Below are 26,638 nucleotides of genomic sequence, written 5' to 3' on the forward strand. Positions count from 1 at the left end.
TCCCGCCCGCCGCTCTCTGGTTGCTTAGTAACCGCGCAGGCCTATGGGGCCGGTAGTTAGTGGGACGGAACTATAAACCGCCGGAGGCCGGAGAAGCTCGAGCACCTGCAGATCCTGGGAGGAGGCGCTCAGGTACCGACCTCTGAGGGGAGAGGCTGTAACACCGGCAGGACGGGGGTGATTGTGTGCAGGGCATGCTGGGGGTGGTAGTGTGCAGGGCATGCTGGGGGTGGTAGTCCTCACCACAGTGGACAGTGTCCCGTGTTCCTGAGCTGTCTGGGATTCTCCAGTGATTTGCACCAATGGTGACAGTTTAGTCTCGGACTTTACTCCTGAGCTTTGTAAATGGCGCAAAGAAGGTGAACTGCAGGAAAACCGCGTGAGATTGGACCAGACGGCCGGTTCATGGGTCGCTGCGGAGTCCGGTATTAGGAGCATCGCAGACTACAGAAGAGACGGCAGAGAAACCGCCAGAGACGGCGCTGTGAACCGCGAGAGAGAGAGAGGTGACGGCGCTGAGAACCACGAGAGAGAGACGTGACGGCGCTGAGAACCGCGAGAGAGAGACGTGACTGCGCTGAGAACCGCGAGAGAGAGACGTGACGGCGCTGTGAACCGCGAGAGAGAGACGTGACGGCGCTGTGAACCGCGAGAGAGAGACGTGACGGCGCTGTGAACCGCGAGAGAGAGACGTGACGGCGCTGTGAACCGCGAGAGAGAGACGTGACGGCGCTGTGAACCGCGAGAGAGAGACGTGACGGCGCTGTGAACCGCGAGAGAGAGACGTGACGGCGCTGAGAACCGCGAGAGAGAGACGTGACGGCGCTGTGAACCGCGAGAGAGAGACGTGACTGCGCTGAGAACCGCGAGAGAGAGACGTGACTGCGCTGAGAACCGCGAGAGAGAGACGTGACTGCGCTGAGAACCGCGAGAGAGAGACGTGACGGCGCTGAGAACCGCGAGAGAGAGACGTGACGGCGCTGAGAACCGCGAGAGAGAGACGTGACGGCGCTGAGAACCGCGAGAGAGAGACGTGACGGCGCTGAGAACCGCGAGAGAGAGACGTGACGGCGCTGTGAACCGTGAGAGACGGCCGTGACGGCGCTGTGAACCGTGAGAGACGGCCGTGACGGCGCTGTGAACCGTGAGAGACGGCCGTGACGGCGCTGTGAACCGTGAGAGACGGCCGTGACTGCGCTGTGAACCGCGAGAGAGAGACGTGACTGCGCTGTGAACCGCGAGAGAGAGACGTGACTGCGCTGTGAACCGCGAGAGAGAGACGTGACTGCGCTGTGAACCGCGAGAGAGAGACGTGACTGCGCTGTGAACCGCGAGAGACGGCCGTGACTGCGCTGTGAACCGCGAGAGACGGCCGTGACTGCGCTGTGAACCGCGAGAGACGGCCGTGACTGCGCTGTGAACCGCGAGAGACGGCCGTGACTGCGCTGTGAACCGCGAGAGACGGCCGTGACTGCGCTGTGAACCGCGAGAGACGGCCGTGACTGCGCTGTGAACCGCGAGAGACGGCCGTGACTGCGCTGTGAACCGCGAGAGACGGCCGTGACTGCGCTGTGAACCGCGAGAGACGGCCGTGACTGCGCTGTGAACCGCGAGAGACGGCCGTGACTGCGCTGTGAACCGCGAGAGACGGCCGTGACTGCGCTGTGAACCGCGAGAGACGGCCGTGACTGCGCTGTGAACCGCGAGAGACGGCCGTGACTGCGCTGTGAACCGCGAGAGACGGCCGTGACTGCGCTGTGAACCGCGAGAGACGGCCGTGACTGCGCTGTGAACCGCGAGAGACGGCCGTGACTGCGCTGTGAACCGCGAGAGACGGCCGTGACTGCGCTGTGAACCGTGAGAGAGACGTGACGGCGCTGTGAACCGCGAGAGACGGCCGTGACGGCGCTGTGAACCGTGAGAGAGACGTGACGGCGCTGTGAACCGGCAGAGACGGGCGCACGTGACGCTGATTCACAAAACCACCGTATCAGGATTCTCAGGAAGCTTCTGTGACTGACCCGGATCGACACTATGGGGTTCTGGTTGTGGGGCGTCTGACTGTGCAGTGTTACCTACTCCTGGCAGATAAGTGCATGCTGAGAGTTGTAGTGTTACTTAGTGATATAACCCCAGCGTCAGCTGTGTCAGATTCCAGGTTGCTCCTGTGCTACTTGTTGGGGTGACCCCATATGAGTGCAGGGCCATGTCTGCTGGGTGCAGTGGTGCTCCTGTGTGCAGACCTCCCATCAGGGTTGTCACATCTCCTAGGACTCGTCCTCCTCATAGGAACAGATGCTAATCAGCGTCTTGCTCCAGATCTGCTCTATCTCTGCTGTCAGTTTATTTCTGAGAAGTTGATTTACTGCTCCCTGTGTCCCTGCTGCACAGTGTTATTTTTGGGAACAAGCCCATTAGAGCCTATTGCTCCCGACCACCTCTGTTTTTGGAGCTTTGACACTTTTTTTTGCCGGACGCTTTGTAACAGCTGCATGGCCCCTGTTTTCCCATCCGATGCGTCTGTCAGAATTGACAGTTTCTGGGTGTGACGGTCGCGCCCTGCACAGGTGAGGAGGACGTATGTTCCCATCATTTACTGAGGAGAGACAGGATGTGCTCATGGCCCCTGCTCCAGAGCAGCTCGTCCTCCCCCAAAGGTCTAATTGTTCAGTGTGCGCTGTTTGTCACCACACAGGATTGCAGCAGCCCCCCGTGTGCTGCACCCGAGGGGCATCAGGTATGAGGTGTTGATGGCTCGGTGTCATATAGACATGCAGGGGGCCGAGGGGTGGGCATCAGTAGATAACAGGACCTCTCCTATTATCTCAGATCTCGCCTCTTGAGGCGTTTGAGAATGTCTGGATTATATAATCCAATGTGCACACGTTGCAGATTTCCTGCGGATCCGCAGCATTTTTTTCCGTGCAGAAATGCTGCAGATCCGCAAGTGATTTACAGTACAATGTAAATCAATGGGGAAAAAAATGCTGTGCTAATGGTGCGGAAAATTCCGCTCAGAAACACTGCGGATTAAAAGTAGCATGTCACTACTTTTGTGTGGAACTGCAGCGTTTTTGTACCTATTCCATTATAGAAATCCGCAGGGGTAAAAACCCCACAAAATCCGCATTAAAAAATGCAGCAAATCCGCACCTGCGTTTTCTGCCAAGAGATGTAGAATCTGCACAAAAAATTCCAGAGGCAAATCCACAACGTGTGCACATAGCCTTAAAAAAAGGAAGAAATCCGCACAAAAATCTGCAACGTGTGCACATACCAAAAAAAGCGCAGATTCTGACCTGCATTTTCTGCCAAGAAATGCAGAATCTGCACAGAAAATTCCACAGGCAAATCTGCAACGTGTGCACATAGCCTAAGAACTGGATGTATAAATAGTCTTAAAGGGACGGGGCCACTCCTGCCCATGGTTCAGATTTGGTTTTGCAGTTTAGTGTTCTCTACTTTTAAAAAAAAAAACAACAAACAAACAAAAAAAAACACCCAGACACTCGTACCGGACCCCTGCTGTTCAATCACCTACCTCTTGGCCTCTTCTGACAGACCGTGGCTGTAGGGGGGACACAGGCAGCCTTATGGAGGTGCCACCAGGGTCTGCTAGGTGAGTTCGTAGGGCTTTTACTTTTAAAACCATCAAAGGCCCATTTAAAAAAATAAATAAATAAAAATGTACAAGTTGGAACAATCCCTTTTTAAGATGCTTTTCCTGACAACTTTGTACCCTCCTGTGGCGAACGTATTATTGTGCTCTCCAGAGGAGAGAATCTGCGGCCGGACAGCTCTGCTGCAGCTCATCTGCAAGAACCGAGGGATCGGGCAGGTGACCACTATGATGCATCAGGGGCAGCTGAGTCGTGTGCTGGTGGAGGAGGCTTTAGTGCCTGAGCTTTAGCAGCAGGCGGGTGCGGTGTGGGCTGAGCCCAGTGTAAGCTCCTTATCTCCCAGTGCAGGAGGTGACTGCTGGAGGGATAGACGCTCCCGACACGCTGGACCTGCTGTAAGTGTCTGCTGCTGACATCTTCTGTGTTTCTTCTCACCTGTGGCGGCCTCTGTAGGGTCAGATGCTACATCCACCGGCCGTGTCTTACCAGGTCAGGGCACTGTACCATCAGGATTGTCGTGGTGTCTGTGTTTCTTGGCTGCGACACGTGTAATGATGCACGATGGCCGTCACTCCCAAGTACGATCCCTTGTGAGGTTTACTTTACTTGTTGATCTTTTTTTATCCTTTTGGCTAGAATTGTTACATTTGTCCTAAAACTGAATTGTAACCATTTTTATTATGTTATAAATGTTTTAGTTACAACACGTTTGGGTTTTATTTATGAATATTTTTGGTGCATTTTTTACAAGCTGAAACACTTCTGAAGGGTCTAATCAGTTTCTGCTGCTTATGAAAAATATATAGAATTGAGTCTTTAGTGGACTGCTGGCTAACACGGTACAAAGATGTAAATCTCTGCTGTTTGAGTCGTTTGTGCAGTATTTTGAATACTAAATTGAAGTCAGAACTAATGAAGTCAGAACTAAAAGGCGTCATGCGACAGATCTGTGGTCCCCCGTCTGTGCCGGCCATTATGGGGCCCCTCCACTGCTGTGGGCATTATATGGAGGCAGTAAGGATTAGTGAGAACATACAGGTGCTGACATGTTCTGCTTCAAGGTCTGTAATATTAGGCTACAGTGACTCCATCTGCTGCCATTAAGGCTCCATAGCTTTTTTTTTTTTTTTTTTTTTTCCATTATTAGTATTTGTATCTATACAGTAAGTTTTACCTTAACTTCTTCTCTAAACTGAAGTTGTGTTCGGTGCCGGTCCAGAATAACTCCACCACACTGAGCGTGATCTATGACTCTGAGGGGGTATTTGTCCTTGTCACGTCTGTGGAAAGTGTCAAAGCTCATAAATTGGGCGTCCCCGAGGCGCAGATGAAGTGTCTGTGCGATGGGCAGAGGATGATCGTCCTGAAGTCTCTGCCCCATATCATCTTCTCCTCTGAGCGCTGGGATAATGGATTGTGACCAGGTCTTCTGTAATTCTCTAGGCCACGATCTCATTTCAGCAGAGCCATCTGGAGGGGATTAGTGGCCAAAATGTAGGGGCTCTAAGTAGATTGTGTGGCGTCTGGTTATGTGATCAGTGTTCCTTATAGTAATTGTTGCTGTCAGAGGTTCGTGTGTACGGGCGATGGGATTCCCTAAACTGGTATGATCTTCATGGGCAGCGCTATACCCAGACTAGTGAGGGCACGATGCCCGAGGGCTGCATCTCCAGGTTAGGGCTATCCTACTGCTTATATAAAGTGTCTGCCCTGTGATGTATGTAGGGGGATCGTGGTGCCCTTCGTACGTGGGTTACAGATCGCCCCAGTATCACTTTTGTCTTTCATTTTATATAAAGGCTGCGTTAGGTTTGTCAAGTTCTAATTCTTGTCTCTTTTTAATTTTAGGCAATGTCTCCATAGATGCGGCTCCTTCTCGCTGTATACCGGCCATTGGTGCATGTGGTATGCCAACTATGGGTGACTGGAGGACTGGAAACATGCCGGAACCAGGTAATTCTGCATCCTGACACTCTTCTTCTTCTTCTTCTTCTTCTTCTTCTTCTTCTTTGCTCTTATTACGCGGTCTGCGAATATCACGTCCCTCTGGCCTTAGCCCCTGTAAGTGCACCATATTTTTTTGGATTATAAGACGCACGTTTTTCCCCCAAATTTGGGAGGTAAATGGGGGTGCGTTTTATAATATGACTGTAGCTTACCGGTGGTGGGGCGGCTGCAGTGGAGCGGGGTCACAGGAGTGGGGCGAGTACTAGAAATGAACATTTTATTTACAATAATGGAATCTGTCCAATTACTTTTGGTCCCTTTAAAAACAGGGTGGCACATGTTAAGGAGCTGAAACTCCTAAACCCTTCATCCAATTTTAATGTGGATACCCTCAAATGAAAGCTGAAAGTCTGAACTTCAACTGCATCTGAAGTGTTTTGTTTAAAATTCATTGTGGTAATGTCTATAACCAAAATTAGAAAAATGTCTCTGTCCAAATATCAAATATATATGGACCTAAATAAATATATAAAAAAAGTGTATGTATGTTATAATATTTTCTTCCATTACTACTATCTGGCTTGGAAATAGAGTTGCTATTGTTAAGTAGCCAGTAATATGACTATCGGGAGCGACTGCTTTTGAGGTTAATCGCTCCTGAGGTGCAGAGCATTTGGCCTGATCTCCTGCATGTAGATACTGCCCCGTCTCCTCCATTACTGCTCATTCCAGAAAGCCGAATCCTCTCCCGATACAACTCTGAGCCCAGGATGACGCCCCCGGCCCTCCTGCAGCCCCCGGCCAGCGCGGCCAAAGTGTCCCAAGACCTGAACTTCTGTACTGATGACAACGTGGAGCAGTGCATAGCGTACATCGACCAGGTGAGCACGCGGCCCGCTACTGTACAGCATGGAGACATGGATAATGTTGTGGGATCCTCCAGGAAGGCACACACTCTAGGTTGCAGTAGTGGCCCCCAGGCTTTATTATTCTGAGAACTGCATTCAGAAAGAATTGTTGAAAATTGGAAATGCCTCAAACAAGACTCCACAGTGTCGCTATTGGTGATGGCTTTTCGGGGGTTAAACTGCTGGGATCGGAGCAGTTTGTGCCTCTGTGTGTACAGAGATGCCCAGGGTCTACGCTCTGCACACAGGGATGTGACTAGGGGTACCTGCCCATGATCAGGAGATGGCAGCGCTTTGGACTCTATTCTCGCTGCCTTCAGAAACGCAGTTAATCCGGATGTGTTTATTGAATAATGTTGATTTGTCGCATCCAATACATTCTATTGTGAAAATTTCTGGTGCAGAGATGCTCGTCTCCACCACAGAAATTTACATGCTGTATATGGTAAATCTGCACAGCGTCAAATAGTAGCACAGTGGGCGTGAGACTTCTAGAAGTCCCTTGCACTGTGCTTGTATCGTAGGACGCAGCGCAGGTGAGTTGTGTCCAGAACGCTGCGATTACGGATTGTGGGCACGTAGCGTATAGGGATGTTCCAGCTCCGCTCACCTCTGTATCAGGTGAGCAGCGGCACTGAGGTGTACGGACACCTGCCAGGACGTGTGCGCCATCAGCACATACACTGGGAAGATAAGGATTTGAGCCACTGCTGATTTTGCATTTTGTTTTCCCACCTACATAGAATGGAGCGATCTGTAAGGCTAGGGTCACATTGCGTTAGGGCAGTCCGTATAGCGCTACACGGACTGCGCTAACGCAATGTTCCAAAAGGGATCGCGTTAGCCGATCCCGCTAGCGCAGATCCCCGATCTGCGCTAGCGAGGAACGGACCGCGAACGCTGCTTGCAGCGTTCGCGGGCCGTCACTCAAATGACAGAACATCGCTAGCGCACGCCCAATGTGGGCGGGCGCTAGCGATGCGTTCGCCATTACAGGCAATGGCGGCGTTAACGGACTACGTTATGCCGCGGTGTAACGTAGTCCGTTAAACGCGGTCACATAACGCAATGTGACCCTAGCCTAATTCTTATCGTAGGTTTACTTCACCTGTGAAAGACAGAATCTAAGATAAAATCCAGAAAATCACATTGTAGGATTGTTACAACATTAAATTGCACGTTATTTAATGAAATAAGTATTTTATCACCGACCAACCAGCAAGAATCCTGCTCACAGACCTGTTAGTTTTTCTGTAAGAAGCCTCCTACTCCGCTCTCATTACCTGTATTAATTGCTCCTGTTTGACCTCGTTACCTGTATAAAGGACACCTGTGCACACACTCCATCACACTCCAACCTCTCCACCATGGCCAAGACCAAAGAGCTGTCTAAGGACACAAGGGACAAAATTGTAGACCTGCACGAGGCTGGGATGGGCTACAGGACAATAAGCAAGCCGCTTGGTGAGAAAGCGGTAACTGTTGTACAATTATTAGAAAATGGAAGAAACACAAAACTGTCAATCATCCATGCAAGATCTCGCCTCATAGGGTAAGGATGATTCTGAGACAGGTCAGAACAGTTCTACACAGGAGGACCTGGTCAATGACCCGAAGAGCGCTGGGACCACAATCTCAAACATAACCATTAGCAACACACTACGCCGTCCTGCAGGACATTCAAGGTCCCCCTGCTCACACCAGCACATGTCCAGACCTGGTGGAAGTTCACCAATGACCATCTGGATGATACAGACGAGACATGGGAGAAGGTCATGTGGTCAGATGACACCAAAATAGAACTTTTTGGTATCAACTCTACTCGCCGTGTTTGGAGGAAGAAGGAGGAGTACAACCAGAAGAACGCCATCCCAACTGTGAAGCATGGTGAGGGAAACATCATACTTTGGGGGTGCATTTCTGAAAAGGGGACAGGATAACTGCACCATATTGAAAAGAGGATGGATGGGGTCCTCTATCGAGATTTTGGCCAACAACCTCCTTCTCTCAGTAAGAGCATTGAGGATGGGTCATGGCTGAGTCTTCCAGCATGACAATGACCCGAAACACGCAGCCAGGGCAACTAAGGAGTGGCTCCGTAAGAAGCATTTCAAGGTCCTGGAGTGACTGAGCCAGTCTCCAGACCTGAACCCGATAGAACATGTTTGGAGGAGCTGAAACTCAATGTTGCCCAACAGCCCCAAAACCTGAAAGATATGGAGGAGGGGGCCAATATCCCTGCTGCAGTGTCTGCGAACCTGGTCAGGAACCACAGGAAACGTCCAACCTCTGTAACTGCAAACACAGGTTTCTGGACCAAATATTAGAAAACCAGAACTTATATCAAATACTTTATCAAATACTTATTTCATGCAATAAAATGTGAATTTAATGATGTAACAATCCTACAATATGACTTTCTGGAAATAATTGTTAGATTCTGTCTCTCACAGGTGGAGTGTACCTACGATAGAAATTACAGACCTCTCCATTCTTTGTAGGTGGGAAACCTTGCAAAATCGGCAGCGTACCTGTAAATGTTCCAAATGTTGCTGAGCGTAGATTCATGTTTAACCCCTTCATGGTGTGCCGTACATGTACTGCGCATGTTGCGTCCTTCCCTTTGATGTGGGCTCTGGCGCTGAGCTCACATCTTTCCTGCCACATGTCAGCTGTTTTGAACAACAAGTTCTCTATTCTTCCCCCTTTTTTTTTTTTTTTTTTTTTTTTTACCTTCTTAAATCAGTGTTATATTTTTGATATGCGCCAGGGAAAAAGTAATATTCAGAATCCACTGTGAAACCTCCTGCTTATCGGATAGGTGGTGACATTGTCAGCCATCGTCTGCGGTAATACACAGCAATATAAGGTAAGGTAGACCCTGTATTGTGGAAACTTGCTGCATTCGGTCTCATTCTGTGCTTGTAGGAGCTCACAACATTGGGGTTTCCTTCACTGCAAACTGTCCCCCAAAATGGTGTCGGCAGGAGGCTGCAATTGGTGTCCATCATGAACTGTATCCACGAGCTGCTGCAGCGACAAAGCCGAGACCTGAGACGACGAGAAGATGTAGAAATGCAGATCCTGAAGATGAACAGCGACCTGGAGCATCTGCAGAACGGCCACAGCAAACTGAAGGTGAGTGCCAGTGTGACCCGGTACAATGTCTGCACCTACACAATGTATATAATATATATCTATTGTACCGGCAGGATCAGCTGGATCTAACGAAACGAGAAAACGCTGCTCTCCTGGAGAGAGAGCGACAGCAGCAGTGCAAGAACCACAACCTGCTCCAGCTGCTGAAGAACGAGAAAGAAGAGGTGCGGGGTGCATGGGGGGGACGCGGCCGAAAGGCACGAGTCTGCAGACTGACATGGGAGTGTGCTGGTGGGTTTTATACCAGTACGGCATGGAGGTCGTGGATGCAGACACTGCCTGCTCCTGCGTACGCAGAGTACAGACCTCCATGAACAGCAGCTTCTGTCTGTGAAGACGTTTGTTGCACAATTCACTAAAATAATCGGTCTTCTCCCAAATTTGGATCGGTATAGCAGAATCTGTAGTGAGCGCCGGCCCGTCAGTACCTGTATATACTGGGCTGTAATCCCATCAGTAAGGGCACATATGACACAAGCATTGATATCTGTCCTGTGCAGGTGCAGAAGCTGCAGAACATCATTAGCAGCCGATCCATTCAGCACAATCACAACCTGAAGAGGAAGGAGCGCGAGTATAACAAACTGAAGGAGCGGCTGTACCAGCTGGTGATGGACAAGAGGGACAAGAAAATCTGTAGGTGCAGAGCGCGCGTCCACGAGCCACAGCCGCAACTCGGCACATTAGTTATCTGAGGTCCTGGCCATGTTCACACCTTGGAGGAATCTCCTGCCGCTGATCTGGCCACAGACGTCACCTTTTCCCACTACACAGTATTGTATGTGCAGGCTGAGCTGGACGTGCTGCCGATCTACAGCCGGCGCTGATGTCGGTTCATTGGTCCAGTGCTGTAAATTGCTGCAGACTCTTTCCAGACGCTGTGGCTCCACACTGCTGTCATCTCCCTCATTGCGTGACGCTTTATTACATCCGTGTCTGTGAATGGCGAAACGGGACCTTGTGTAAGGCAGAGATGTGGACGCTGCTGCTCGCGGTCTACGTAGAAGTCCTGTAGCCCAGATATAGTCACACACCATAAGTTTGGGGAGGGTTTTGTTTTTTCCTGGAGCCAGTCTGTGCTCCCCTGTAGACATGCGGGAAGGCTCGTGATGGAATAAGGAGAATTTGCTGATTTGTCAAAAATCCACCATGAATAACGAACGCTTTATCCACAGCCATCGATGTGCTGAACTACGTCGGCCGAGCTGATGGCAAGAGGATGGCATGGCGAACAAGCAGAACGGATGCCAAGTGAGTAAAGTGCAGAAGAACACAAGATGGCAGCTGGTGGGAGACTGTAACTTGTGATGAGACCTAAGTGATTGATCCGTCACCTCTGCAGATTACAGCTGTGGGGGCAGGGACCTGTGCCACTCGTGTCTGTGGGGCTGACCTTCATACACCTGTGGAAAGTCTCTGGTGCACAATGGTGGCGCCTGTCGGTTCTCTGCAGCCGAGTGTAATGCACATTATTGGCTTTATTCACAGGACAGTCTCCTGATTTCTATCATGTATCGGTGGATATATTGATTAAGCAAATAAATAAACAAACGTCCAGGAGGCGCTGCTCTAAAAACTGAATCAATATGCAGCAAATATATTGATGAAAACCACCCTCTTCATCCAAAAATAAGCACTGTAAAAAATCTAAAATATATATTCGCGCTAAAGTTTCAGTATGAAAATATAAATAGAAACATAACACCTCATTGAATAGGCCGATTGTTAATTAGGTGCAATTTCATGTGACATACCTCAGTCCTTATATGCTATGTGTAGACGTTTTCCCCTTCCAGATCCTTTCAGTGATGTCCGTATGGTGCCGATGTATATAAATGAATCATGGCAGATGCCAATAGGATTAGGAGATGAGAAAGTTGCCAAAGCTTTGGGGTCGCCGTCCCGGCCGGTGACAGGTGTGATACCCCACAAAGAGCTGGACAAAGTGTGCCGTGCACAGGCACAAAAAAGCTCTATTCCAAGAAACAGAGCCGGCAAGGTGCAGAGCGGCTGCAGGACCTTGCGTGACGTCACTGCCACGTGATGAGTCACGTGACCGGCTATGGAACGCACACCAGACCAAATTCCAACGCGTTCGGAATCACTGATTCCTTCTTCAGGGATGGTAAGGTGTGCGATGTGTGCGTCCTATATAGAGTACCGGATCCTGTGCTGTGCCTTATTGGCTGAAAGCAAACAGCTCCACCTCACTATTAAGGCCATATGGGGCTAAAGTGTTCAGCTCAAAAATACATCTTGTTTCGGCCCTTGACATCTGATGGATAAAATTACCACCACGACCATCTCTTTTAACTATTTTCAGTCCCGTGACCTGGATGTCTTTCACTGAGCTCCCATGGTGTGTTAAAAAGTGCATGGATAAAGGGTGTCCCGTGAATTTATTGATAATATTCCTTAAATGTTCCCCAATTCTGACATGCATAGCTCTTATGGTGCGGACTATGTATACTTTTCCGCAGGGACAAGTTATTCCATATATAATGCCCTTGGTGGAACATGTAATGAAATCCTTAATGTCCATAACAACTGATTTATTGGAAATAGATGTTTGTTTTTTTGTATTTAGTTTCTTGCACGGTGCACATTTTTACAAGGAAAAAAGCCATTGGGACACTTTAGCGGTACAGAATTAGATGTATTCTTCAACGTGCCGCTTGTGGGGGCTATTATATTGCCCAGATTGTTCGCTTTTTTATAAATAAATCTGGGACGTACAGACAGAAGGTCCCCAATCACCTTATCTTCCCTTAGAATATTCCAATGTCTACTCACAATTTTATGTAGGAGTTTACTATTGGAGTTATATTGCGTGATGATTGGGATCTCACCAATTCCCCATTCTTCGTGAGTATTTTTAGTCTTGTCCCTCTGGATCAACAATTCCACACGTGGACACTTTCCAACCTTTTCTTTAGTTTCCAATAGAGTTCTCATCTCCTAATCCTATGGGCATCTGCCATGATTCATTTATATACATCGGCACCATACGGACATCACTGGAAGGATCTGAAAGGGGAAAACGTCTACACATAGCATATAAGGACTGAGGTATGTCACATGAAATTGCACCTAATTAACAATCGGCCTATTCAATGAGGTGTTATGTTTCTATTTATATTTTTATACTGAAACTTTAGCGCGAATATATATTTTAGATTTTTTATATTGATTAACCAGCCTGCACGGGGAAAGGGTCGCCCTCTTCTGCTTTTCCATATAGGTAAACCTTGCATTTTTTTCTATAAACCTATATTGACCAGCAGACAGGAGCTCTTTCCTTCCAGGCCGCCCTCTGCCTACGTGTTACACTAGCTGTGGTCGGATTCTTCGGCCCTGGGGCATCGGTGTTACATTGGTTGCTGTATGACCAGAGATATTGCGATCAGGTGTGAATTTTCGCTCTGCGGTGGTTTTGTAGCTGCGGACGGCACGTAATTTGTTTTTTGGTCTCAGAAATGAAGAGGAGATGTACAAGGTTCTGCTGAGTGACTATGAGCAGAGGCAGAAGCTGCTCATGTTGGAGAACGCAGAACTGAAGAAAGTCCTGCAGCAGATGAAGAAAGAAATGATCTCCATCCTGAGCCCGCAGAAAGCCAAAACCAAGGAGAAGCTGGAGGACAGCTTTGGCCCGGTGAGTGTCGGCTGCTCCTGTTCTGCTCTCTTCATCCTTCTGTACCTGATTATGGCCGCCGGTGCTGTAGTTGGCCAGAATTGCTGCTGACTGATCTTCACTTTCAGGCCTTTTCAGATGGAGAAGATGATGCTGCAGACTCCAGCAAGGACAATCTGATTGAGTTATCGTGTGAGGCGGTCCGAGAGCAGCTGGTGAACAGCATCCGTCAGCAGTGGCGCATCCTGAAGAGCCACGTAGAGAAGCTGGACCACCAAGGTGCGCCTCCACCCACCCCTGTATTCATTACTCGCGGTCTCTGGTTGGATGACGCTACATCTGTGATCTGTCTGCAGCTTCTCAAGTCCGTGTGGAGTCTCCAGATCGCAAAGGCCTAATGTCCAGAGAAGATCATGAGAAGGAGCTCGGCCAACTAAAAAAAGAAATTCAAAGCTGCAAAGAAACCATAAAGAACCAGCAGCACCTGCTACAGGTACGGGCGCTGAGGCCGAATCCGAGGTTTGTAGGCTGAATATAACTGTGATCTTCCCATAATCTGCTGAGGGTCGTCCCATCGATGTCCATTTCTAGAATGTACGGAGATCTGCACTTACTACAGAGAACGCCGATAAATGTATCAGCGCTATATGTCCTAGAACTCTGAAAGCTGCTGCCTGTCTTCTGTTTATAGTCCCTTACTAATGAGCAGCTGATCTGTGGGGTCCGGGTCCTGAGACCCCCACATTGTCTCTCACTGCAGCCCAGGGGTATATGGGCTTCATAGAAAGTCTGACCCCATAACTCATCTGTTGGGAAAGTGAATAGATCTTCAATGTAGAATCGGTATTCTTCAGGGCCCTTATACACTTTAGAGTCGGCCAAATTTGGGGGGACCAGCCAACCATCTGACATTTCTGGGGGGTCTCCAACCTCTCTCCATCAGCTCTTTTCAGAGGAGATAAGCCGCTGCCAGAGGCGTCTAGAAGTCGCTTTCTCCACGCTCCCCATTGAAAACACACTACTGCTTGTAGATTGCATGTATGGAGGGTTCAAGGGAGATGAATCCATGCTGTAGGTGGGCCGCACATCCAGATATTACACATTGCTCTTCTGTACCTTGGTCTCACCTCCATGCTGTGTGGCAGCCATTGTTGTGATGCCCAGCGCCATGGTGTCATTACACGGCAGGTTGGGGGCTGCGGAGCCCCTGGGTGGTAGCCGTCCGTACACAGTGCTGCGCCTACCAGTAAGGGATGTGCGAAGAGTCGCTGTGACGTGGCAGTGTCTTGTACATCCGACTCCTGATGGTAATGTTCACTGAGAATCTCTTCAGGTTGGAGCTTTTGCTCAGCTGCAGAAGCTCAATGTAGAATATGTGCGGTCCGGGGATTTTACTCTTCTACTACAGTAACGGTGAATGAGAGCGAGGCGGCTGCCGTCTGATCACGGCTGAGCGAGGCGGCTGCCGTCTGATCACGACTGAGCGAGGCGGCTACCGTCTGATCACGGCTGAGCGAGGCGGCTGCCGTCTGATCACGGCTGAGCGAGGCGGCTGCCGTCTGATCACGGCTGAGCGAGGCGGCTGCCGTCTGATCACGGCTGAGCGAGGCGGCTGCCGTCTGATCACGGCTGAGCGAGGCGGCTGCCGTCTGATCACGGCTGAGCGAGGCGGCTGCCGTCTGATCACTGACCGCCATCTTGTGTCCCCAGGTTTCTTATGTTTTACACTGATCTGCCCCAGTCGCTTTATCAGTAAAGGAGCTTGAAGTTATGTACCCAATAACCAGACTGCGGGGACGATCGAGGGCGGCGTGTCTATTGGGTGCTATGTATTTATGGTGAGCAGTGCGTTCATGGGGTGCTGCGTGTTCATGGTGCTGTGTATTCCTGGGGTGCTGCATATTCATGGTGTTCGTCGTGTTTATGGGGTACAGTGTTTTATGGTGCGCGGCTTGTTCATGGTGTGCTGCATATTCATGGTGCTCGTCGTGTTTATGGGGTACAGTGTTTTATGGTGCTCGGCTTGTTTATGGGGTGCTGCATATTCATGGTGCTCGTCGTGTTTATGGGGTACAGTGTTTTATGGTGCGCGGCTTGTTCATGGTGCGCTGCTGCCATCTGCAGGATTGTGGTGTATGTTCCACAGAAGGTTCTTTATTTCCTAAACTCTTCCGTACGATCGTCCTAGACTTGGCGGAGGTTCGGTGGTCTTGGGCTTTGTGCTCGATCATCTTTTAGCCGCCAGTGTTTGTGTTGAGCTTTGCAAGCAGAAGACTTGTCTGGTTTAGGACGAGGCATTCTGTGTCTTCTTCCTTTCTGGCATGTGAGTAGGACTTTAACATCTAAAGTGGCGGCTGCAGTGGTCTGAATACATACAAACAGCAAACGTTCTCTGCCAGAGTAGTCCGACCTCCATTGCTGCCGCTCACCATGGCCGCAGCCTCCTCTATGCTTTATCTGGGGGATTAACTAATGACTATATTTTATGTGCAGCAACAGGTTGTTGAAGCGAGTGACGATGACACCTCCACCCTGCTGCAGGATTGCTACCTCCTAGAAGACCAGGAGCGGCTCCAGCAAGAATGGACGCTGTTCAACGAGCAAAAGAAAAACTTTGAAATGGAAAGAAGAAACTTCACCGAAGCAGCAATCCGCCTCGGCCATGAAGTAACGTGCTGTACAGCCTGTAGCACAAAGAAATATTAAAAGCTGTCACTAGGTGGCGCTCCCTCACCACTAATGGGGCGTGGGATGGTCTTGTGAGTCTGTGGATGGTGTCGGCGGCCCCTCCGGGTCCATAAAGTGGCCCCTCTGCCACCTCTGTCTTTATATCCGTTAGTGGTGGTAGTCTTGGGGCGAAGCCTTTCCCTATACATGCAGGCTTTATTTTTTCGGTCACCTTTAGCTCAGTTACACCCCATTGTCTTCATGGAAACCCCCTGGCTATTCTGTATTTTGTCACAAGGTTTTTCTTCCTTTTTTTCTTTAGAGGAAAATGTTTGAGGAAGATCGGGCGCTGTGGCTGAAGCACCAGTTCTTGAACATGACCTTGTTCTCTGAGCGGAGGAGCTCCGAGCACGGCCACCCCCGAAGTGCCTTAGGTAAGATGCTCCTGCGGGATCTGTGAAGGTGCCATGTAAATCCTACAATGGTCTTTGCTCAATTCCTCGCTGGAGCAGTGTGGCCCACTACCGGGAACTACCGGACCACCTCGGCTTTATCCGTTCAAGACCCGAATGATAATAAAAGCAATCTATAACCTGCATCCGTGCGGACCCCACTGCTCCTGGCGGTGCGGTGACCTTGTTGTCCTGTGTGGGCTGCAGACTTTACTATTTTATCTGAGCGGACCCCGTGCCCTGACGGCATATTGATGAGTTCCAGCCTCTGATTGGCTGTAGCTGACATGTGACACATTAATGTCACGTCATCGCCAGAAGCAGAGGCCCCAACATCGCTAGAATGGCGTCATCTCTAATGAATTGGTCCCGTGAGGATGAGTTGACAGCTGGCTGTCCTGCTGCTAGGACCCCTGCACCACCAGAGACCACCTATAATCTCTGCTGGGACTCCACAGTGTGGTGAACTGCCCTGCAGCGCCCCAACAGGCAAAATGAGGCATTACAGTTTCCATTGAGACCTGTGCTTTCCATGTGAGATTGGCCATTGTGTATGATCAAACCTCAGTCCGCTACGTTTCCATCCACTGCATTTTTTACATACAGATCTGCAAAGCTCGTTATTTAGTTTAATTTTGGCGGCAGCCCGGTGGCTCAGTGGTTAGCACTGTATGGTGGCTCAGTGGTTAGCACTGGAGTCCTGGGTTCAAATCCCACTGAGGACGACATCTGCAAGGAGATAATGTTCTCCCCGTGTTTGCATGGGTTTCCTCCGGATTCTCCTGTTTCCTCCCACATTCCAAAGACATACTGATGGGGCTCACAATCTAGATTTCCTATCGGGCACAGCCATGATAATGTGTGCAAATTGTAAAGCGCTGTGGAATATGTCGGTGCTATATAAATTAGATTATTATTTATTTATTACTTTTTTAGGCCCTGATCAAGAATCTCCTAATGTCCAGTCTAAGTCTGAAAGTAGCCTTCGCCCATCGTCTTTAGGAGATGTCACAAGAAGCGCGCGAAAATCACTGCCAGCGACTCCTGCGAGCCGATCGCCTCTCTACAGGTGCAGGTACGTTTCCCTCGGCCGATCGCCTCTCTACAGGTGCAGGTACGTTTCCCGCGTCCGATCGCCTCTCTACAGGTGCAGGTATGTTTCCCGCGGCCGATCGCCTCTCTACAGGTGCAGGTACGTTTCCTGCGGACGATCGCCTCTCTACAGGTGCAGGTACGTTTCCTGCGGCCGATCGCCTCTCTACAGGTGCAGGTATGTTTCCCGCGGCCGATCGCCTCTCTATAGGTGCAGGTACGTTTCCCGCGGCCGATCGCCTCTCTATAGGTGCAGGTACGTTTCCCGCGGCCGATCGCCTCTCTACAGGTGCAGGTACGTTTCCTGCGGCCGATCGCCTCTCTACAGGTGCAGGTACGTTTCCCGCGGCCGATCGCCTCTATAGGTGCAGGTACGTTTCCCGCGGCCGATCGCCTCTCTACAGGTGCAGGTACGTTTCCCGCGGCCGATCGCCTCTCTACAGGTGCAGGTACGTTTCCCGCGGCCGATCGCCTCTCTACAGGTGCAGGTACGTTTCCTGCGGCCGATCGCCTCTCTACAGGTGCAGGTACGTTTCCCGCAGCTTGTGGCCGGCAGCTCGCCTCCACCCGCGGGTTAGAAGAATGCGGATTCCCCCCAGTGCCATGTACAGAACCCCAGAGCTGTGTGTGGCACATGTCTGAAGCCTCACAAACTGTTTGCAGCGTCTTCTAGCAGATCTTTATTTTGGGGTCTGTCTCGTGTTTGGTTCTCGTGGTCTGTACTCAGATTGTGATGTACGATCCGACACTTGGTCTCCTGACCCCACTTGTGCCGTCTCCTGGGCACATCGCTCAGGAGACCAGTGATCAGTCCGTACATCAGTCTGGACTATCGGCTTAAAGAGAAGCATAACGATGGTTAAATATTGTAGAGGCTTCATCTTGCATCTGTAGGCGCTGTACCCCCGCACCCTAAGGACATGTCATCCCAGCGGTGCAATGCGTGCATCAATCCGTCGTATTTCCACTGGAGTCCCCATCTGGAGACTAGAAACCACTCGGCTGTCAGATATTGTAGATGGACGTAGAGCTCCACTTTATCATTTAGGAACCCCTCCTCCTCCTCCTCACCACTAGTGGCATAGATCCACTGGATCTCCCGGTGCCACTTCTTTTTTTTTTTTTTTTTTTTCCTTCCTAGTGATCTGCCATTGTTGATGCAGCGTTGAGAAGTTTTGGGTAATTTTTGACTGGTCCCCAGTCCTCCCTCCATTACCTGATGCCAGGAAAGGAGCGGCCTGTAACTAAAATGTATGGAATCTATAGGGAGAGCGGTCACTTACACCTCTGCTCTGACATACGGCCCAGCCATCGATTATACTGTCTGTGCAGACAGCGACTTTCTGTGTGGGAAGATAAAATGAGAATTGTGCCGCAGCGTGACATGACGAAAAGACGTGGACTCATTCAAAACTTATGTAGCTATTATTGTGGATCAGCAAAAACAATGATTACTTTGTCACTAATGTACGTTATATGTTGATCTGCTGTTGATCATCCAATGATAACGTTCCTGGAATTATTTCCGTTATAACGGACTCCTGGATCGGTGACTGAACAGCAGATGGCGCCATTACATTGCAGGAATCTATTATTGCAGCCGGGACGAGAGATGGAGAATCCTTCCCAATTACATTCATGATCTGACACACACAATATTTACACACACACATATAATATTTACACACTATATATATATATATATATATATATATATATATATATATATATATATATATATATATATATATATATATATATATATATATATATATATATATATATATATACACTCAATATTTGTGTGTATGTAATACATTTTTATTTTTCTCCCCTCCAGATCAGCTCGTACTGATGGCAGCGGCTTGTGACGCCCTGGCAGGTGCGGGATCGTCCTCGGCTCCTGCACACGCCGGCCCGTGGCCTTGCTTCTGATGTGAATTCTTAGGGACTTCTCCCTGTACCCCGTGTCCGTTTCTTCTGTGGATTTCACTGCCTGAATGAGTCGTCTGTCGTTAACGCTGGAGGGAGTTATCATTCGCCCCTCGTTGTGCTCCACGCTGTGTCCCGGCCGTGGAGGTGCGGATCTCATTGCTTCTGACTGAATGTGAATTGATTCTCTCAGGGAATAAAGCCGAGCGTCGTTGTGGCCTCACATTGGCTGCACACAATGATATCTCATATCAGAATGGAGCTCGGGTTCACAAATCGTCCAAGAAAAACTTTACATGGGGGTCCTCTGTGCCTGCTGGTGGGCCAGACTCGTGTTGAGCCCTGCTGGTCTCTCACTAGTTTGGGGGGTAAATAAAAGCTGCGATTTATTACATATCGTCATGTGATGCGCTGAGCAGCCCCATAATCGCAGCTTAGCCCATGGGTAAATCTGGCCGTTCATGGTGTGTATGGGGCCCCGACATCCCTGACCACATATGTGATGGGGATTGGGCTGCTGGATTTTAACATGCCTAACCCTTTTTTGTTTGTGCTGCTTTAACTCGCTGCCCCCCGGCATGTTCATCGGAGCCCAGTGTATGGTGGGGGGAGATGCTTATGTGTAAGGCTGCTGTTCTGGGGGAACTACCACTCCTGCCATGCTCTGAAGGTGTACAAAGCATGTTGGGTGTAGTAGTCAGGAGTTGGAGCTGCCTGCTGCTACGGACTTTTTTGTTCTGGATGGTTTTTAGATGATATTTTGGAGCTTTCTTTTTATTAGGACGTAGCTTTTTTTTTTTTTTTTTTTTTTTTAAACCTCTGACCCGCAGTGAATGTCCGTCGATGAAAGAGATATCCATGGCTCCCAGCATGCCCTGGTGTGATTGTCCAGGCATGCTGGAAATTGTAGTCCTACGACACTTGGAGCAATCCCATGTGATTGAGACCAGATGTCCACCATGCTCATGGATGGGACTGGACCCTGGAAAGACTGTACGGCGGTGATGCATTAGAAGATGTGTCCTAGAGCACAGTACTGTCTGCACGCATACATTGCACCAGAAACACTACTGTTAGAGGCTGGTGGTTGGAGCGTGCAGGTATGTCTGCGGTCTCTGGAGCAGCAGCTGTCCTGTTATATTCTTTATTACATGGCATATACAGCTTTATCACATGGGATACGTGACGACACAGGGCTGCGATGTGGCGCTGCAAACATGGTGAGTGAGGCTGCACCGCCAGCAAAGCGACATCGGACTCTGACGTACCGCAGGCTCGTGTCGCCTGAATCCTGTGTCGTTACTTCTGTTGTTCTACATTTTCATTAAAGGGAACCTGTTACCAGTTGTGGCTGATAGAAGATGCGGCCATCACCTTTCAGGGCTGATATGCGTCATTCTATAATGCTGTATATCTGCCCCAACCCGACCTGCAAGAGAAGAAAACAGTGACTTTCATTCCTCCCCTGGGGAGCGGTCCGGTCTCGGTGGTGTCGCTCTTCTTGGTCCGGTGCCGTCCTCCTGCTTGCTTCGTGTGGAGGATGCATCGCTGCATCATCCACAGTCTCCGGCATTGCACACCAGCGCAGGCGCACTTCTGTCCTGCTGAGGGCAGCGCAAACTACTGCAGTGCGCAGGCGCCGGGGCACTTTGACCTTTTCTGGCACCTGCGCACTGCAGTAGTTTGCTCTGCTCTCAGCAGGACCGAGAAGTGCGCCTGCGCAGGAGCGGGAGATGCGTCATCCACACGAAGCAAGCAGGAGCATGGCAAGAAGATGAGAGGCGCGCCGGGCCAAGAACCACACCACTGAGACCGGACGGCTCCTCAGGGGAGGATAATAAAAGGTGTTTTTTTTTGTTTTTTTTCTTCTTACAGGTCGGGTTAGGGACAGATATACAGTATTACAGAATGCTGTAGATAAGCCTTAAAGGTGATGGCCGTAACTCAGATCGGCCAAAACTGCTGCCAGGTTCCCTTTAAGGCTTGTAATGCAGAAGCTGAGCCGCCGACTATGGTCACACAGGCCTGCACTGGCTCCGCTCTGCCCTCGTAGCCCCTGATTGACGCTACATATTCTAGTACAAGGTCTCATCTGTAAATTTGGGATTTTCTGCCGGTCCTGATCTGCGGGACCTCGTCGCTCCCATTCATCTGCTGTGCACTCTCAGTAGGACGCCTCCGGTCTCCAGCATCGCTTTCTGCACTTACAGATTATATTCTCCTCCCTGTTTTTGTCTTTTTAGATTTATAATAAAATTATTTTTGGCTTTTTATTGTTTGTTCTGTCATTCCTGCCGGTGCGATCGTTGGAGAAATGACGAGGCCTCGCTCCAGGGATTGAGCAGTAGGGAACATCTTCATTCATGTTTCACCACCTGTGCGCCATGACAGACTGCAATGCGGGGGGCTCGGATGGAGAAAATGAATGTTCATTTCTCGGGCACCACCTCATAGTGGGGGAGGCCTTGGAAGACCAAATGCCCAGAACAGCAGTGCTCCCATCATGTGGCGGTATATGCGAGTACGTGTGATCTCACTATATGCTGCCATTATGCCCCTCTTCCTTTATAGAGGTCATGCTGAAAGAACAGGCAAATCTGCCACGAGTCCCCACTAGGGGGCAGTAGATCCCGGAGTCTGTCTCCTGCTGCCAGTACAGTGCGGGGAGACAAGGAATATAAAGAGTTAATGCCGTTATCAAAGTGAAGTGTGCCAGAAATCTAGACCCCCTCCCCAGGCCTCAGAGGGCAGAGACCCCCACTAACCGATAGATGGACATAGTGCTCAGTCACGAACACCGACTCGATGGAAGATTTACCAAGTTACGTGGAGACCCTTCCTCCGCTGCTTTCACTGCGTTTTACGTGCTCGAATTGGGGTCCTGAGTGACCGCAGGCACAAAATGGTGTAAACGGGTGAAAGCTCAGACGACGGCATGTAAAACGGTGCCAAATGCGTCTTTATAAATCACGGTCACAAACTGATAAATTTTAGTCGTTAGCTAAAGATTAGCTTTGTCTGCCCCAATGACTGCGGTCGGGGCCGTCATCTTGTGGCGAACAGCACGGAGCTCTGCTGATTCATTTTACTGCTTACCGGTGGTCTCTGCTCCGAGACCCCCATTAATACTCCTGTGATCTGGGCCCTTTTTGATAAGGATTTTTCTGCCAGAATTGATATGTTGCACTAGATGCAGCCCAGGCGCGTCTGTACCCAGAGCCTTCTGACGTGGATTTTGGTGTGAATTTTGCTCTTGTGTGAACCTACTCCTTCTCATGAAGTCCAAAACACATAGAAAACGCATTTTTGGGAGGGACTGGTTTTTGTTTTTTGTTTTTTTGTTAAATCACATGTTTTTCCCTTTAATATATTGTAAGCTTACTCAGTGTATTTGAGGCAGTTTTTCATGTTAATATTGGAGCAGAATCTACAGCAAAATCGATGTGGAAAAGCCTCAGTGTGAGCATACCTGTATGAGCTGTCGCAGCAAGAAGAAGCTGCCACATACAGTGGGGGGAAATAAGTATTTGATCCCTCTGGCAAAGAAGACTTAATACTTGGTGGTAAAACCCTTGTTGGCAAGCCCAGCAGTCAGACGTTTTCTGTAGTTGATGATGAGGTTTGCGCACATGTCAGGAGGAATCTTGGTCCACTCCCCTTTGCAGATCATCTCTAAATCATTAAGATTTTGAGGCTGTCATTCGGCAACTCAGAGTTTCAACTCCCTCCATAAGTTTCCTATGGGATTAAGGTCTGGAGACTGGCTAGGCCACTCCATGACATTAAGGTGCTTCTCTTTGAGCCACTCCTTTGTTGCCTTGGCTTTATATTTTGGGTCATTGTCTTGCTGGAAGACCCAGCCATGACCCATTTTTAATGTCCTGGAAGAAGGAGGTTGTCACTCAGGATTTTACGGTACATGGCTCCATCCATTATCCCATTGATGCGGAGAAGTAGTCCTGTGCCTTTAGCAGAGAAACACCTCCAAAACATATTTCCGCCTCCATGCTTGACAGTGGGGATGGTGTTCTTTGGGTCATATGCAGCATTTCTCTTCCTCCAAACACGGTGAGTTGATTCAATGCCAAAGAGCTCAATTTTTGTCTCATCTGACCCCAGCACCTTCTCCCAACCACTCACAGAATCATCCAGGTGTTCATTGGCAAACTTCAGACGGGCTGCACATGTGCCTTCTTGAGCAGGGGGACCTTGTGGGCAATGCAGGATTTTAAACCTTTATGGCGTAATGTGTTACCAATGGTTTTCTTGGTGACTGTGGTCCCAGCTGCCTTGAGATCATTAACAAGTCCCCCCGTGTAGTTTTACGCTGATCTCTCACCTTCCTCATAATCAAGGATACCCCACGAGGTGAGATTTTTCATGGTGCCCCAGATCGATGTCGATAGACAATCATTTTGTATTTCTCTGTCGCCCATGACGGCACCACGGAGAGAGGGGATCCGCCCACCAAGGACAGGAAACCTACAGATAAAAAGGCGGTACCACTCTCCCGCATCAGTTGGTTTCCTGTCCTTGATGGGAGACCTACAGACTTACCAGAAGAAGATCATCGTGGGATTCCGGGGCCAATCAGTCCGACTCAGGCAGCTGGGGTCCCTCTGCCTCGGCTGGTGTGGTGACCCGAAGCGCCACCGCTGGGGCTAGTGGGCCTCTAGGGTGTGCGGGGGAGGTGACATGGAGTTCGCGGTCACCTCCCTAGGTAAGATGCAGCAGCGGCAACATCCAGGGGGGTCCCTCTGTGGTTGTGGGAGAGGTAGCGCGGCTCTCCCCCCTTCAAGCGTCAGTCTGCACACTGCATGGCCAGGAGGCGTGCAGGGACCGCGCATTCAGGCTGCGAGCAAACCGGGAGCTCCGGAGAGGCAGCGTTTCATGTGCGCCATGGGCAGCGCCATCTTGGGCCGCGTGCGCGGGAGCTCCTGCGGCGCCGAATGACGTGGGCGCTGGCGTTCTGCGAGCGCTTCTGCGCAGTCGGGATGGGCGCTTCTGCGCAGACGCCGGATGGGCGCTTCTGCGCAGCCGCCGGCGGGGTTCGCTTCTGCGCAGGCGCCGGCGGGGGAGCGCTTCTGCGCAGGCGCCGACAGAGCGCTTCTGCGCAGGCGCCGGATGGGCGCTTCTGCGCAGGCGCCGGGAACAAGGCCGCAGCTATTGCGCAAGCGCGCCACAGGAAGCGCGGCGGTATAAAATGGACCTGGCTCCAGTCATCAGGAGGCGAAAGACCGCAGCACAAGCAGCGGCACAAGCCTCAACACCAGCGCAGAGCGCAGCACTAGTGCAGAGCATGGCACCGGCGCAGAGCGCAGCATCAGCGGCCAGAGCATAGCAGAGCGGCGGTCAGCCGCATCATCAGTCGATTGACAGCAGCCTACGTGAGGCCATACCTGCAATCAGAATGAGTGACATGGCATCACCCTTACCTGAGTCACCACCACCACCATCAGCATCGCAGCAGCAGCAGCAGCAGCAAAAACGGCGACAGCAAAAAGGACACCAGGACACCACCGGTAAAGAACGCCAAAGGTCCCAACATAGCAAGGAGTCCAGTACGGCGTCGGGGAAAAAGACGGACATGGAGCATCCTCAACCGGTATTTATGGGTCCTGGAGGTGGTAAGTGATCTTCGTGAAAGTTAGAGACAGTAAGGGTATTATTTGTCTCTTTTCCTCTAGGGAAAGAAGAGCTTAGGGAAAACCAAGCATAGGATTTGTGCCCTGTGTAAAGAAGATCTTCCAAATACCTGGGAGAAAAGACTCTGTAGTATATGTATACAGCAAACAGTATCCGAGGGACTTCCCGGGTTTGCAGCTGACCTCAAAACCCTGATTAAAAATCAGGTAGAAGACACCTTTAAGTCTCTGAAAAGGGGAAAAAAACGGAGGAAGACTAAACACAGGTCTCCGTCCCCGGTGTCTAATACAGACAAGGATAGTGCGGACTCAGATTCATCTGACTCCTCCACCTCCTCCTCCTCTTCTTCGTCATCGTCTTCTTCCTCTGGGGGTCACAGCTGTTTCCCCTTAGAAGACACCGATGGCCTCATTAAAGCAGTGAGGAGCACTATGGGGTTAGTAGACTCTCACCCCAAAAGGTCGGTTCAGGACATCATGTTCGGAGGTCTTGAGCAAAAGAAAAAGAGGGCTTTTCCACTCAATGAAACTATTTCCGCACTAATCAAAAAGGAGTGGAAGAAACCCTTGAGAAAGGCGTTATTAACGCCAAAAAGGAAGTACCCCTTTGAAGACGAATCTTGCTCCTTCTGGGAAAAAGCCCCCAAGCTAGACGTAGCTATTGCTAAAGCGTCTAAAAAATTTGCCCTCCCTTTTGAGGACATGGGGGGTCTTGAAAGACCCTATGGACAAAAAAGCGGATGCTTTTCTCAAAAGTGCCTGGGAAGCATCTGGAGGAGGTCTAAAGCCAGCAGTCGCAGCCACATGCACGTCCCGTTCATTAATGATTTGGTTAGACCAACTGGAGGGCCAGCTAAAGGGGAAGGCGTCCCGTGACTCCATACTGAATACCTTGCCGGTACTAAGGGGGGCGGCCGCGTTTTTAGCAGATGCTTCTGCTGATTCTATTAGATTGGCTGCCAGATCAGCGGTCTTCTCTAACGCGGCAAGGCGCGCCCTCTGGCTTAAGTGCTGGCCAGGGGACTTACAGACGAAGTCTAAATTATGTACTATTCCTTGTGAAGGGGAATTTCTGTTTGGTCCCACCCTGGACGACATCCTGGAGAAGGCAGGAGATAAAAAGAAATCTTTTCCTGCCCTGGGTTTCCCCGCTTACAAACGGCCCTTTCGGAGCAAGAGGTTTTTCCGTAAAAAGCAAGGGAGAAACCAGGGAAAATGGGAGGATAAGAAAAACAGAAATAAAGGGTACCTGTTTAATAAAAACCCCGGCGACAACAAGAAACCCTCTCAATGAAGGTTGGCCCCGGGTGGGGGGGAGATTGTCACTCTTTCTCCCGGCCTGGGAAAAGATTACATGCAGCCAATGGATCCTGGGCATAATAAAATCAGGTCTAAAGCTAACATTTCTGAGAACTCCTCGTCCCTTCTTTTCAATAACCTCTCCAAGGTCTTCAGCGGAAGAACAATGGGCATTAGAGAACGAGGTCCTAGGACTAGTGGACAAGGGGGTTCTTCTAGAAGTCCCTCCACAAGAAAGAGAACAAGGTTATTATTCCCCTCTATTCCTGAGAAAAAAACCAGATGG

The 26,638-nt window shown here is 50.1% G+C and overlaps 1 protein-coding gene across 3 annotated transcripts; it reads left to right on the forward strand.

Moving 5' to 3' along the window:
- The first annotated feature begins 3 nt into the window (after nt 1-3).
- SSX2IP (SSX family member 2 interacting protein) lies at nt 4-21,681 on the forward strand. Of its 3 annotated transcripts, none has more exons than XM_077276701.1 (14): nt 4-132; nt 5,469-5,573; nt 6,300-6,448; nt 9,404-9,613; nt 9,688-9,798; nt 10,135-10,270; nt 10,810-10,885; nt 13,109-13,286; nt 13,394-13,544; nt 13,622-13,758; nt 15,759-15,932; nt 16,255-16,366; nt 17,321-17,459; nt 19,317-21,681. In XM_077276701.1, the coding sequence occupies exons 2-14, from the start codon at nt 5,528-5,530 to the stop codon at nt 19,345-19,347; spliced, it is 1,650 nt and encodes a 549-aa protein (XP_077132816.1). In that variant the 5' UTR covers nt 4-132; nt 5,469-5,527; the 3' UTR covers nt 19,348-21,681. The 3 variants fall into 3 exon arrangements, with proteins under 3 accessions (XP_077132816.1, XP_077132817.1, XP_077132818.1); XM_077276702.1 differs by having other exon boundaries at nt 15,765-15,932; XM_077276703.1 differs by having other exon boundaries at nt 109-506.
- The last annotated feature ends 4,957 nt before the right edge of the window (nt 21,682-26,638 follow it).

Source organism: Ranitomeya variabilis, chromosome 8, assembly GCF_051348905.1.
Source record: "Ranitomeya variabilis isolate aRanVar5 chromosome 8, aRanVar5.hap1, whole genome shotgun sequence".
Classification (NCBI taxonomy): domain Eukaryota; kingdom Metazoa; phylum Chordata; class Amphibia; order Anura; family Dendrobatidae; genus Ranitomeya; species Ranitomeya variabilis.